Here is a 15475-nt window from a genome sequence, read left to right as displayed (position 1 = left end):
TATTATTAGGTTTTGTTGGTCATTTATTTGTTTTATGTCTTTGCACGATGTTTTTTGTTATTTTTATTTTTTTCTTTGTTTACATTGTTTTGATTATCTTTTTGTTTTTTGTTTCCTTCATTTTTCCTTGTTCAGCTTTTGATTCAAGTTTTCTTTGTTTACCATATTAATTACGCTTTCTCCTTTTGTGTATTAATTTATTTTTTCTTAGTTTTTTGTTTATTTTTAACTTTCTTCTTCTTTGTTTATGTTTTCTTTGATTACATTTTGTTTACCTTACTATTCTTATCGAAATATCTTGATTTGATTTTATTCTTTGTTTACTCTGAATTTTCTTTCCTCTTTTACGTTGGTTGTTCTATTTTTTGTTTTCTTTGTTTACTGTTTCATTTGCGTTTATCTTCGCTGCACCTCCATTGGTCGCCTCACCTCAGACTGCTCCATTCCTAGTAGTTCTCTCATTCCAGTCTGTTTCATTCCCACTGGTCGTTCCATTCTGGTTTGTTTCATTCCCACTGGTCGTTCCATTCCGGTTTGTTTCATTCCCACTGGTCGTTCCATTCCGGTTTGTTTCATTCCCACTGGTCGTTCCATTCCGGTTTGTTTCATTCCCACTGGTCGTTCCATTCCGGTTTGTTTCATTCCCACTGGTCGTTCCATTCCGGTTTGTTTCATTCCCACTGGTCGTTCCATTCCCATTGGTCGCCTCAACTCAGACTGCTTCATTCCTATTTGTAGTTCCATCCGGTCTGGTCTATTCCCACTGGTCGTCCTATTCCAGACTGTTCCATTCCCATTGGTTGTTTTATTCTAAATCGTCCCATTCCCATTGGTCGCCCCATTCCAGATTGTTCCATTCCCACTGGTCGTCTTATTCCAGACCGTTCCATTCTCACTGGTCGTCCCATTCCAGATTGTTCCATTCTCATTCGTCGTCTTATTCTAGATCGTCCCATTCCCACTGGTCGCCCCATTCCATTCCCATCTGTCGTCTCATTCCAGACTGTTCCATTCTCATTGATCGTCCTATTCTAGATCGTTTCCTTCCCATTGGTCGTCCTATTCCAGACTGTTTCCTTCTCACTGGTCGTCCCATTCCAGATTGTTCCATTCCCACTGGTCGTCCCATTCCAGATTGTTCCATTCCCACTGGTCGTCTTATTCCAGACCGTTCCATTCTCACTGGTCGTCCCATTCCAGATTGTTCCATTCCCACTGGTCGTCCCATTCCAGATTGTTCCATTCCCACTAGTCGTCCCATTCCAGATTGTTCCATTCCCACTGGTCGTCCCATTCCAGATTGTTCCATTCCCACTGGTCGTCTTATTCCAGACCGTTCCATTCTCACTGGTCCCATTCCAGATTGTTCCATTCCCACTGGTCGTCCCATTCCAGATTGTTCCATTCCCACTGGTCGTCTTATTCCAGACCGTTCCATTCTCACTGGTCGTCCCATTCCAGATTGTTCCATTCCCACTGGTCGTCTTATTCCAGACCGTTCTATTCTCACTGGTCGTCCCATTCCAGATTGTTCCATTCCCACTGGTCGTCCCATTCTAGATTGTTCCATTCCCATTGGTCGTCTTATTCTAGACCGTCCCATTCCCACTGGTCGCCCCATTCCATTCCCATCTGTCGTCTCATTCCAGACTTCCATTCCCACTGGTCGTCCTGTTTCAGACCGTTTCCTTCTCACTGGTTGTCCCATTCCAGATTGTTCCATTCCCACTGGTCCTGTGGTCCATCCGGGGTGTGAATATTGGAACGCCACTTCCGCCTCTTGCACAGGAGCCCTTAGTCACGTCATGTTCTTACTCGTTCTTGTTCTCTCTCTCTATTTCTCACTCTCTCTCTTTCTCTCTCTCTCTCTCTCTCTCTCTCTCTCTCTCTCTCTCTCTCTCTCTCTCTCTCTCTCTCTCTCTCTCTCTCTCTCTCGTTCTCTCCCTCTCTCTCGTCCTCTCTCTTTCTTCCCGTTTCTTAATCTCTTTTTTTTTCTATTCTCTCTCTCTCTCTCTCTCTCTCTCTCTCTCTCTCTCTCTCTCTCTCTCTCTCTCTCTCTCTCTCTCTCTCTCTCTCTCTCTCCTCTCTCTCTCTCTCTCTCTCTCTCTCTCTCTCTCTCTCTCTCTCTCTCTCTCTCTCTCTCTCTCTCTCTCTCTCTCTCTCTCTCTCTCTCTCTCTCTCTCTCTCTCTCTCTCGTCCTCTCTCTTTCTTCCCGTTTCTTAATCTCTTTCTTTTTCTATTCTCTCTCTCTCTCTCTCTCTCTCTCTCTCTCTCTCTCTCTCTCTCTCTCTCTCTCTCTCTCTCTCTCTCTCTCTCTCTCTCTCTCTCTCTCTCTCACTCTTTCTCTTTTTCTCCTCATCTCTTCGTGTCTGTCTATCTTCCTCTCACTTATAGATTTTCGCATGGGGACGGCGTGTTGGCTTTTGTTTTGAATAATAAACTTTGCTGAATTTGGAGTCAATATTGCTAGGGAGGGAGGGAGGGAGGGTTGGGGGGAGATTGGGATTTTACACGTGTAAGGACGTGTGAATTATTCCTGTCATCTCATCTGTCTATGTCTCTCTCTTCTCTCTTTTTTTTTCTGTCTCTCTTTCTTTCTTTAGTATCTCTCTTTCTCTATCTCTCTCACTTTCTCTCTCTCTCTCTCTCTTTCTCTCTTCCTCTCACTGTCTCTCTTCCTCTCACTGTCTCTTCTCTTCTCTTCTCTTCTCTTTTATCTCTCCCTTACATCAATAACTGGATCATAAGCCAACATTTTGAGACCAGTTTGTTTGAAGAGAGATTTTTTTTTTCGTGTTATCGAACTTGACGTATATGTAATCATTAAACAAATAAATTTTTGCGAACAGGAAATGGCATAGATTTTTTTTTTATTATCATTATTCGAAATTGCTTTAGACTCGGCCCTTCCTGCTGTCACGTGACACGCTGTCCTGTCGCCATGGGATATTTACGTCGAATGGACATCATGTAGAATGCCGTGCTGGATTTGATGTATTAAGTGTATCAGTTATGTTTGTGAGTTTCCACGCACATGCACATACGCACACGCACACGCGCGCGCACACACACACACACACACACACACACACACACACACACACACATACACGCATACACACACACATACACACACACACACATACACACACACACACACACACACACACACACATACACGCATACACACACACATACACACACACACACACACACACATACACACACACACACACACACACACACACACACACACACACACACACACACACACACACACACACACACACACACACACACACACACACACACACACACACACACACACACACACACACACACACACACACACACACACACACACACACACACACACACACACACACACACACACACACACACACACACACACACACACACACTCTTTCCTTCTCATTTTTCTTTTCTTTTTTTCACCAGCTCATATCGCCCGTGCCAATGCCCATTCTAATGCCATTTCTAATGCCATTTCTCCCGCGGCCGTAAGTACCGAGCCGGAATAATTAAACGGTTGAATTATAAGGAATTGCCATTTCGAAGCTCGATCAATTCCGCGTGGATCGGAGTGGAAAGTACCTGGCTAGAGACTCGGAATGTATTATTGATTTATAGCCTATGCAATTGGCAGCTTCATAGTGCGTATGGGAGAAGAAAGAAGAAAAAGAAAGAAAAAAAGGAGAACGTCCAAGAATGTTGAATTTGTGTCATGTTTTCGATAGTCGAGGCTATATTTTTCTCGACGACTTGACTTGTAACACGATTCACAGATAGAGTAAATCTTCTCTTGTAAGGTCGTAGTGTGTATAGAAATGTATAATGATAAAGAATAAACCTTGTTTCATAGTAAACAATATTTTTTATAAGGATAATACCAGGAGATAGAGAAGAGAGAAAGAAATATTTATATACTGGACCTTTTTTTTCCACGCGCCATTTTCTCTCGATCAAACCTTATTTACGTTTTTACACCTTCCTTTTCACATAACTCTTACTCCATCCAGTTTAGCCTCTATCTCAAATACATATATTGTTTATACCGTGACCAAGAAGACAACACGCCAGTATGTTTGCGTGTGAGACGAGGGATATAAAAAAGAAAAACGAAAAAAAAAAATCCCCGCATGTAGGGGGAGAGAGAAACGAGAACGTAACCGGAGTTTCTTTTCAGAAGAGTATTGACAAACGGACATGATTTACGGGCATGGGGGGAAGGGTAGGGGGGGAATAGTTTTATTTTGGAAGGGTTCCTGGTCGGTAGGGGAATGGAATGGAGGAGGAGAGAGGAAGGAGAGAGGAAGGAGAGAGGGAGGAGAGAGGAAGGAGAGAGGGAGGAGAGAGGAAGGAGAGAGGGAGGAGAGAGGAAGGAGAGAGGAAGGAGAGAGGGAGGAGAGAGGGAGGAGAGAGGGAGGAGAGAGGAAGGAGAGAGGGAGGAGAGAGGAAGGAGGAGGAGGAGGAGGAGGAGGAGGAGGAGGAGGAGGAGGAGGAGGAGGAGGAGGAGGAGGAGAGAGGAAGGAGGAGGAGGAGGAGAAAAGAGGATAAAAGATATATATATATAGAGAGAGAGAAAGAGATTGTGACAGTTGGGAAGGACTGAGATTATTTTGAAAGTTTGTTAAGATGGAGAAGGATTATTGAATAGATATGTCTTTCTGGAAGGGTTAAAGGAGATAGAGAGTTAGAGAGAGAGAGAGAGAGAGAGAGAGAGAGAGAGAGAGAGAGAGAGAGAGAGAGAGAGAGAGAGAGAGAGAGAGAGAGAGAGAGAGAGAGAGAGAGAGAGAGAGAGAGAGAGATGGTTATGAAGAGAATGTAAAGACAAATATTATTGGAAAGACGTGTTTACGACAGAGAAATGGTAAAGAGGAAGAGAAAGAGTGACGAATTAAGAGATATAACTAAGGAAAGATTCTTGAAAGATTATTTGAAAACGAACAAGATCAAGAAAAGTTCCGTAAAATGTAAAGAGGAAAATTTATTGGAAAGGATATAGATAAAATTGATATAAGGATAGAGAGGAAAATATTAAAAGAATAAAATGATTGAGAAAGGTGGTGATTAGACGAAAAAAAAAGAATAAGAAAGAAAATGATAATATGATAAAGATAGTAATAAAACCCGACGATAATGATGTAGAAAAAATAAAACCAGTAAAAAAGAAAAAATAAACAGATAACAACAGCTTAACCTCAGCCATTTAGGGGTTTATTCAGCGTAAATAAACACTCAGTATCATATAAAGAAATAAAAACACAAAATTCCCCCTATTCTGTCTCCGTTTGGATTCTAGTAAATAAAACCTTCTTGGCTTAATGTTTTCTTTCTTTTTTTCTTTTCACTTCTGCATCATTTTCTTTTAATCGATCAACAATTTGGAACAATAAAAAAAAAGCAGGTTAATAATCTATTGCGTTTTGGTAAATGAGGGAAAGGCAAGGAGGGGGGGGGGGTAGAGGTGAGAGGGAGAGGAGAGAGAGATGGAAAGGGAGGAGTAGGGAGGGGGGGGAGGTGTAGGAGGGATGGGGAGGGGGTGGGGAGGAGAGGGAGTATGCATGCATGACTATGAAGAATGCATGGCCGTCATAAATAAATAGGTAAGGCTCCCTGTAATGCCACGTCACGTCATCTATAACTCTGGCTTTTGGGGGAGGAGACTTCTGTGCTCTCGCTCTCTTTCTTTCTTCCTTTCTCTCTCTCTCTCTCTCTCGCTCTCGCTCTATCTCTTTCTCTTTCTTTCTCTCTCTCTTTTTCTCTTTCTTTCTTTCTCTCTCTCTCTCTTTCTCTCTCTCTCTCTTTCTCTCTCTCTCTCTCCCTCTCTCTCTCTCCCTCTCCCTCTCCCTCTCCCTCTCCCTCTCCCTCTCCCTCTCCCTATCCCTCTCTCTCTCTCTCTCTCTCTCTCTCTCTCTCTCTCTCTCTCTCTCTCTCTCTCTCTCTCTCTCTCTCTCTCTCTCTCTCTCTCTCTCTCTCTCTCTCTCTCTCGCTCGCTCGCTCGTTTACTCTCTCTCTCTCTCTCTCTCTTCTTTTTTTCTTTATGTATTTTCTTGTTCATTATTTGTAGTGTCTCTTTTCTCTCTTTCTTTGTCCTACCTAGTCTTTCTGCCTCTTGTTTTCGTTCCATTTTCTCTTATTTTCCTTCTTTCCAATTCGACTTTCGTAATTCTCTCCTATTTTGTTCGTGTTCCTTCCACTTCGCTCGCTTTTTTAAAATTTATTTTCGTGTTTTTTATCTGTCCATTCTTTCCCAATGATCTTCCCCTTTCTTCCTTTTCACTCATCATTTTCTTTCTCTTCCAATTTCTCCCGATTACTTCCCCCCCCCCCTCTCTCCACCCCTTTTTATTATCCTTTCTTCCTCTTCCTCAGTTATCCCTTGGTTTACAATACCCTCGAAGTCGTTTTCTGTTCGTTTTCCCGTTTTCTTTATTGCCTGAGATTCCCACGTGTCTTAATGGCGTTATAGACTGCTCGTAAATCTGTTATGTCTTCTGTCTTGGAGGCGGAAAGGGAGAGGGAAGGAGAGGGATGGAGAGGGCGAAGGAGATATAGAGAGAGGGGTGGGGAAGAAGAGAGGGTGGGGGTAGAAGAGAGGTAGAGGGAGTGTGAGTGAGAAGAAGAGGGGGGAGAGGGAGAGGATTTGAGAGTAACGGAGAAGGAGGAGGAGAAAAGGGGAAGGGAGAGATTAGGGGAAATATTGTAGAAGAACAGAGGAGGTATTGGAAAATGGAAAGAAATGAAGAGACAAGATAAGGAGGAGGATGAAAGAGAGGAGATAGGGGGGGGGAGGGAGGGACAGAATTGACTGTGCCATCCTTACACCATACACTATCTCCCCCCCCTCCCCCTTCCCCTTTCCCCTCTCCTATCACATACCCCCTCCTCCTCCCTTCCACCTCCTCCCCTCTCTCTCCCCCATCCATCCGATTGCGTGTGTTATAATACAGTTAATGACCATCATTGTGAGTTTACCTTCACGATATCGTAGGGGCTCGATAGGCAACAGTTAGGCTTCCGGTCCCTATGCCTTTATTATGGCAGGTTATTCCCCCTTCCCCTCCCCCCTTTCTCCCCCCTCCCTCCTCTCCCCCTCTTCCCCCCTCCCTCCTCTCCCCCTCTTCCCCCCTCCCTCCTCTCCCCTCTTCCCCCCTCCCTCCTCTCCCCTCTCCCCCCTCCCTCCTCTCCCCTCTCCCCCTCTCCCCTCTCCCCTCCAAGATAGATCTATATAGGCCTCGGTTTATCCCTAACCTTGGCGGCGCTGCTTTGAGGTTTGTGAGTCACGTGGTCTGTCGTATTATTGCCGGATTGTCAGTTCATTATTAATGGAGGAGAATGCCCCTTTATTAATTGAGGAGAATGCCCCTTTATTAATTGAGGAGAATGCCCCTTTATTAATTGAAGAGAATGCCTCTTTATTAATTGAGGAGAATGCCCCTTTATTAATTGAAGAGAATGCCTCTTTATTAATTGAGGAGAATGCCCCTTTATTAATTGAAGAGAATGCCCCTTTATTAATTGAGGAGAATGCCCCTTTATTAATTGAAGAGAATGCCCCTTTATTAATTGAAGAGAATGCCTCTTTATTAATTGAGGAGAATGCCCCTTTATTAATTGAGGAGAATGCCCCTTTATTAATTGAAGAGAATGCCCCTTTATTAATTGAAGAGAATGCCCCTTTATTAATTGAAGAGAATGCCTCTTTATTAATTGAGGAGAATGCCCCTTTATTAATTGAAGAGAATGCCCCTTTATTAATTGAGGAGAATGCCCCTTTATTAATTGAAGAGAATGCCCTTTATTAATTGAGGAGAATGCCCCTTTATTAATTGAGGAGAATGCCCCTTTATTAATTGAAGAGAATGCCCCTTTATTAATTGAGGAGAATGCCCCTTTATTAATTGAGGGGAATGCCCCTTTATTAGTTGAGGAGAATGCCCCTTTATTAATTGAGGAGAATGCCCCTTTATTAATTGAGGAGAATGCCCCTTTATTAATTGAGGAGAATGCCCCTTTATTAATTGAGGAGAATGCCCCTTTATTAATGGAGGAGAATGTCCGTGCTGATTCTTGCTCTTGGTGTGATAATAGGGATGAGGATGTGGATTATTGTAATTGATATGGAAGGGAATGGTAAAATAGATATATAGGGGGGAGGCATTATTAGGTATTGTTTTTTTTTTTTTTTTTTTTTTTTTGACATTCTTGTAGACAACTAGAGAATAGTAATGCAGTATATATATATTTTTTGTTTTATTACATTACCTGTTCTAACAGCTAATACCTCCATGACGTTATAAACAAGAACCGATTACTATTGATAAAAATCCAGAATATCAGATATCTTTTAAGATTTATCACTTCCATAGTTTCTTATTTTATATCTCTATAGAAAGGTATATGTTTCGTCATGGAATAGCTGAGATTGTTTTTATAATTATTGTTTGTTTTTACTCATGAGATTTAAATATTGAGATGGTGGAGATGGATATGGAGTGTGCGTTCTGCCAGATGATATTTTGATGTTTATAAATAATTTACTGTTACTGGAATCTGTTGTTTGATTCATTACACTAATGCACGCACACTATCTCCACCCCCACCCCCTCTCTCTCTCTCTTTGCCTCTCTCTCTCTCTCTCTCTCTCTCTCTCTCTCTCTCTCTCTCTCTCTCTCTCTCTCTCTCTCTCTCTCTCTCTCTCTCTCTCTCTCTCTCTCTCCCTCCCTCCCTCCCTCCCTCCCTCCCTCCCTCCCTCCCTCCCTCCCTCCCTCCCTCCCTCCCTCCCCCCCCTCCCCCGTACCCCCCCCTCCTCATACTTTTCTTTTTTTTACCCAATACGTCACGTATCATAAATTCCTTTTATCATGTTGCAGGTCGTGTGCCGTTCATCAAGGCCGGAGCCTTTGTGGTGGCTGAGCTCGACCCAATCGTGGCCTTTGTCGCCAACAAGGTAAGTCAGGAGGACTCGCTCGCTGAGGGCCATAAACTTTAGAGAATTGATAAGGATATTCGATGCTGAGGGACTTAAGAGTTGGGGATGGCCGCCATTTTTTTTAGATTTTTTTTGGGGGGATCGAGTGTTTCTTTTTTTTTTTTTTCTTTTTTTAGATGTTTTTTAGGACCGATTTTTTTTTCCTTTTTTTTAGATGTTTTTAGGATCGAGTGTTTTTTTTTTCTTTTTTTTAGATTTTTTTTTAGGATCGAGTGTTTCTTTTAGGGTTAGGGAGTTTTTTTTTATTATTTTTTTTTTTGAGGGATAGGGATTATCGAAATTGGGAAAGTGTTTCATGTAGGATAGGAAAGGATGTTAGAAGAATGGGATGTTATAGGATAGTGAAAGATACGGGATTTCATGCATGGGAGCTAGAGTGTCATATAAGATTAGGAGAAAAAAAACGGTTATAAAGGAAAACGTGGCAATGAGTTTCCGAATAAGTTGGAATACTGAAAAAAGTAAATATTTCGGACATAGTCTATATCACCGAGAATTTCTAAAGGAATTAATTGCTTTTCTTACTTTTTCCCTTTTTTCTTCTTCTCCAGGGAGTCACCTTGACAGAGGGTCTGGACACCACGCAGAAGGCTGACATGAGAGCTTACATGTCACTGGTTAACAACGTGTTAGCAAATGCAGAGGTGAGGATATTTGCATTAGTTATTTCGAGTTCATTTTACAAGTCTTTTTATTGGTGACCGTTATTTCGAATTCGTTTTACAAGTCTTTTTATTGGTGTTCGTTATTTCGGATTCATTTTCAAGTCTTTTTTAATTGGTGACCGTTATTTCGAATTCATTTTACAAGTCTTTTTATTGGTGACCGGTATTTCGAATTCATTTTTTTTTTTTTTTTTTTTTTTTTGGGTGATCGTTATTTCGAATTCATTTTCAAGTCTTTTTATTGGTGACCGTTATTTCGAATTCATTTTACAAGTCTTTTTATTGGTGACCGGTATTTCGAATTCATTTTACAAGTCTTTTTATTGGTGACCGGTATTTCGAATTCCTTTTTTTTTTTTTTTTTTTTTTTGGGTGATCGTTATTTCGAATTCATTTTCAAGTCTTTTTATTGGTGACCGTTATTTCGAATTCATTTTACATGTCTTTTTATTGGTGACCGTTATTTCGAATTCATTTTACAAGTCTCTTCATTGGTGACCGTTATTTCGAATTCATTTTACATGTCTTTTTATTGGTGACCGTTATTTCGAATTCATTTTATGTCTCTTTATTGGTGACCGTTATTTCGAATTCATTTTACAAGTCTTTTTATTGGTGACCGTTATTTCGAATTCATTTTACAAGTCTTTTTATTGGTGACCGTTATTTCGAATTCATTTTACAAGTCTTTTTATTGGTGACCGTTATTTCGAATTAATTTTACAAGTCTTTTTATTGGTGACCGTTATTTCGAATTCATTTTACAAGTCTTTTTATTGGTGACCGTTATTTCGAATTCATTTTACAAGTCTTTTTATTGGTGACCGTTATTTCGAATTCATTTTACAAGTCTTTTTATTGGTGACCGTTATTTCGAATTCGTTTTACATGTCTTTTTATTGGTGACCGTTATTTCGAATTCATTTTACAAGTCTTTTTATTGGTGACCGTTATTTCGGATTCGTTTTACATGTCTTTTTTTTTGGTGACCGTTATTTCGAATTCATTTTACAAGTCTTTTTATTGGTGACCGTTATTTCAAATTCGTTTTACATGTCTTTTTATTGGTGACCGTTATTTCGAATTCATTTTACATGTCTTTTTTTTTTGGTGACCGTTATTTCGAATTCATTTTACAAGTCTTTTTATTGGTGACCGTTATTTCGAATTCATTTTACAATTCTTTTTATTGGTGACCGTTATTTCGAATTCATTTTACAATTCTTTTTATTGGTGACCGTTATTTCGAATTCATTTTACATGTCTTGTCATTGGTGACCGTTATTTCGAATTCGTTTTACAAGTCTTTTTATTGGTGACCGTTATTTCGAATTCATTTTACAAGTCTTTTTATTGGTGACCGTTATTTCGAATTCATTTTTTTTGGTGAAATATTTGTACTGGGTCATGTATTTGAATGTTAATTACAACGGTGCTTTGTATTAGGTGAAAAAGTGCATGTTATAAGGAGTATAATTTTAGTGTTTGATTTTAAGTTCAGGTTCCTTTTTTGTGCTTGGTTGATTAATATTACAGCAATTGTGATATGTTATGATGTGTTCTGATGATAATTTTTGTGCGTTGTTGCATGTGAGAATTAAAGTAATATTTTTTATGAATAATTATGTCTAAATATTTGAAGACTACATTATTACGCGTGCAGAGTAGGAAATTGCGTTTGTTTATTAATTCATTCCATGGTTTAAACATCAGAACTTTTCTCCTTTTTGCGGCTTAGTAGTTACGTGTTCAAAAGAAATCCCCCCCCCCCCCCTATAAAAAAAATTCATGATTAGTTTACTATTCGTTTAACTCTTCATAAGAAAAAATAATAAATATTATTATTATTATTATTATTATTATTATTATTATTATTAATAATTCATCCTTTCCGCAGCTGTATCTCTCATGGGTGGACCACGTGACTTTCGAGGAGGTGACGAAGCCCCGCTACGGGTCCGTGTACCCGTGGCCCATCAACCACGTCCTGACCCGCCAGAAGCGCAACCAGGTCTGGCGGCGACTCCGCGTCCTCGGCTGGAAGCAGAAGTCGCTGGAGGAGGTTGGTTAAGAGTTCAATTGTATCGATGATGATGATGATAATAATAATAATAATAATGGTGGTGATGAATAATTGGTGATTTGTGATGGATGGTCGATGGTTTGTGATGACAATGATTGATAATTTGTGATGAATGGTTGATTTGTAATGAAAGGTTGATGGTTTGTCATGACTAATTGATGATTTATGAGGAATGATTGATAATGATATAATAATAATGCAGGGAACAAAGCCTTGCTACATGTTAGGTTCTTGTTGATTTGCTACTGGGATCATCATCTTGTCTGTAACACCATTTATTCATTATATTCCCAGGTGTACAACGAAGTCGAGCACTGCTGCAACGCTCTCTCAGAACGACTCGATAACCACGAGTTTTTCTTTGGAAATAGGTCAGTTGTGAATTTGATCTTAATATTTGTGAATAGTATTAATAAAAACTTCAAGCGAATTTCTTGGCAACTGAATATAAATTTAATATACTTCCCCATCGAGTGATTACCTTCACTACAATTACTTGCATCCCAAAGTTAGGTTTATCAATAAAATATGCTGAGCTTTAATGCCAGTCCTATAGTGAATTACTATAAGATACACTTGCTTAATAACTTTTCTAGTAAGTTTTTCCCCAAGATGTAAAATCTACAGTGTTCATTCTGAATTGTGAGAAAAGATATTTGATTTCTCCTGTCTGCGGTTGTCATTCTTTTTCTTTCTACCTATCCTTGTTTCTGACATTTTCTCTTTTCGTCTTTTTCACTCTCTTCCCTTCAGTAAAGGTGGTTTGGCAGGCAGCCAGGCCCTTTTTTTTTTTTATTGGTTGAAGGGAATAGAGCAAACGATAATACTGTTATTTACAAACAAGTGAGGGGAATAGAGGAAACCATAATACTGTTATTTACAAACAAGCTCCCAAAGTAACTGCGATGATAGTTACATTTCTTATACACATCATTTTGACACATTTTCTCCTCTCCTTTCCTTTCCAGACCAACTGAGCTGGATGCCTTGGTCTTTGGCCACCTGTTCACACTCCTGACCACGCCTCTCCCCGACAACCGGCTGGCAACCATCGTCCGGTCCTTCGGCAACCTCGTCAAACTCTGCCAGGTGGTGGAGAGGGACTTCTTCGAGAAAAACAACGGAGGGAACAGCAGCGGCAACGGAGAGGGAGACTATGACAAATTGGAGGACTTGAACCAGGTGCCCATGTGATTCCAGGACAGGGAATCCAGTCAGAAGAATCGAGATGCCTGCTTGTGATAGGAAATTGTGTGAACTACGTCGGAGAGAGTTATTGTAAATCTCCTAATTTGGTAAAGCATTTTATTAAATCTCCTTCTGTTGACGATTATCGAGGAAAACAAAAAGTACAGTATATGCCATATATATAATGAAATGATAACCATATATGCATTAGAATGTAGCAAGTATTTTTTAGGAACTTGGAACATTTGTTTCTTATTTTTGTATATAGCTTTGTGAATTATAGAAATGAAAGCACTGATAGAAGTTTCCTTTCCTTAGGCTATATTGGCATTGTTGAGATCATAGTTAAATTAATGCAGTTGTTATTTTTTTCTAATCACAAGAAAGCTGTTAACTTGAAATTATACAGTGCTTGTAAGTAGTGTTATTAGATAGATTTGTGTCAAATGTATAGTGATTTGTTTAAAATATACTGGACATTTAATGATTGTAAAAAGCAACTACTGACATTCTCTATCTTTTTCAATAAATTTTCAATACAGTTATTTTTGCCTGCCTACCCTGCTTTATAAGAAAGTTGCATTATAGGTGATTTTTCTTTTTATCAAGAAAGCAACACAATACATAAAAACAATAAATATACATCTTTTACAAATACACAACTATAATGTACATATACATATACACTTAAAAAATTTTTTATTTATAAATATATGTTCAGCCTAAAAAAATCCCAATCAAAACCCTAATTATTATTATTTTTTTTTTTATAAATTTAAGAATGAACAAAACCACTACATACAGACCTAAATAATTCAACTGAGCATATGTAGTATACATTATACAGTACATAGTATTAAGCAGACATACTCTTCTATAAAATTATCTCCCCAATTTAAAATGTTCCATTTAATCTTTCAATCTCTAGTTGCATGTGTTAAACCTTAGTTTGTTTCATCTCATTTAAAATGTGTTTATCATAAAAATAATATCAATGATAATATGCATATGCATTCCCATCATCAGTAAAAGAGAATCACACCACTGCTTAAGGTTTAACTAGATTAGATAAGACGAGTCAGCACTCATAGCTGGCAGAGGCCGGGCCACCTCGTGTATATAGCCTGGGTGAAGCGACGTCTTCGCAAATCTGTCTGAACTGAACTGAGGTTTAACTATCATCAATTTACTCCTTTATTGTCAATCCTGCTACATCATATGTGAACATGATGCTACAAAGATTGCCTATAGTGCTTGACTCTGGTACAACGACAAATGTTAAGTATTAACCCTTGCGTAAGTGTGTCATGACATAGATTATGCAGAAGCTTTGGTCTGATGATGGGCGTCATGATGTACATGATGTTCGGGGATTTTGGATCACTGTACTATATTTGCTATGAGTAAGGAGTGAGAGATGATGATGATTGCAGTCATAATTACTATAATTACTGTAATATTAGGCATATCTAACTTCCAAAACCTAGATGGCACCACTTTCTTCTAGCACCAACAGGAGAGAGAGCCTTGAATAGCATCCATCCACAGGGTCTAGCAAACACTATCTTTATAGCAAGTTACCAACTTCTTGCTCTAAAGTACCACCGATGAAGGATGTGCAGGCAGAACGAGAAGAGGAGGGTGACTCAAACCATGCCCATGTCTAAAATGTGCCCCTGTGCCAGTAGGGATACCTTGTACTGTGGCATTCACAGTCATAAGCATAAGTTTCCTTCCTCTTCCCTTCCTCTTCATGTCATCTTTATTCTAGATGGTTATATGTTTCGTATTCATTCATGACAGTACATAAATACGAAAAAATAAAGTTGCTTTTTGTCCTCCCATAAAACAGCAATACTTCTATCCCACTGAGTATAAAGAAAATAATGAGCCGATATGGATCCTATACTACAATCTTAGTCAGCTGCAGCAATGATAGAGCCTGTCATATGACACATATTAGTCTCTAAACATAATAAAACATACAAAAAATAAAACACAAAAATGTTTTACATTAACTCCGGGTGACAAGTCAAGTTTTGTTGCGTGAAGCTGCCTTGCTCTGAAATAAAACCCGTCCTAGAGACTGGGCAAGTAAATCTATCCCCCGTCCGCAATGGGTTAATGTCTAATATTGAACATTAGGGGGAATTGGGGGGGAATTTAGCCTTGTATGTCCAAATGCGGGGGCGTATTAGGCCTAGGCAAAAAAAATGGAATGGCAGGCGCACAATACCCGCGCCAACTGGGCTTTTGAATGCGCGGTACACATGCTGTACCACCCGTCCTGTGTGGGTTAAACAAAGATTGAAAGAAGGAATAAATAGATAACAAGATGTTCATATATTCCACAGCTGGATTTGATCTTGCATGGAAGCAACTATGCATCTCACTTTTATGTTGCACAATACATGAACACCTCAAGTGTTGCATTGATTCATCTGAGATGGAAGATGAAGCAACATGCAGGATAAAAGTCAACCATGGATTATATGAACTGCATGAATTATTTTTATATGATCT

The 15475-nt window shown here is 39.5% G+C and overlaps 1 protein-coding gene across 1 annotated transcript in view; it reads left to right on the top strand.

Moving 5' to 3' along the window:
• The window catches only part of LOC122252829 (metaxin-2), a 74625-nt gene extending 61128 nt beyond the window's left edge, over positions 1-13497 (top strand). Inside the window, exons 3-7 of the mRNA XM_086556506.1 lie at positions 8898-8974; positions 9568-9660; positions 11579-11743; positions 12059-12135; positions 12733-13497. Of these exons, the coding sequence (XP_086412632.1) occupies positions 8898-8974; positions 9568-9660; positions 11579-11743; positions 12059-12135; positions 12733-12958 (638 nt within the window). The 3' untranslated portion in view covers positions 12959-13497. The remainder of the gene's footprint in view (positions 1-8897; positions 8975-9567; positions 9661-11578; positions 11744-12058; positions 12136-12732) is intronic.
• Positions 13498-15475: the final 1978 nt, after the last annotated feature.

This window comes from Penaeus japonicus, unplaced genomic scaffold (genome assembly GCF_977035675.1).
Source record: "Penaeus japonicus unplaced genomic scaffold, GWHDUDI00000001_assembly GWHDUDI00000032, whole genome shotgun sequence".
In the NCBI taxonomy this organism is placed as follows: domain Eukaryota; kingdom Metazoa; phylum Arthropoda; class Malacostraca; order Decapoda; family Penaeidae; genus Penaeus; species Penaeus japonicus.
Note: the sequence above shows the minus strand (reverse complement) of the source record. Positions and strands in the feature narration are given on the sequence as shown.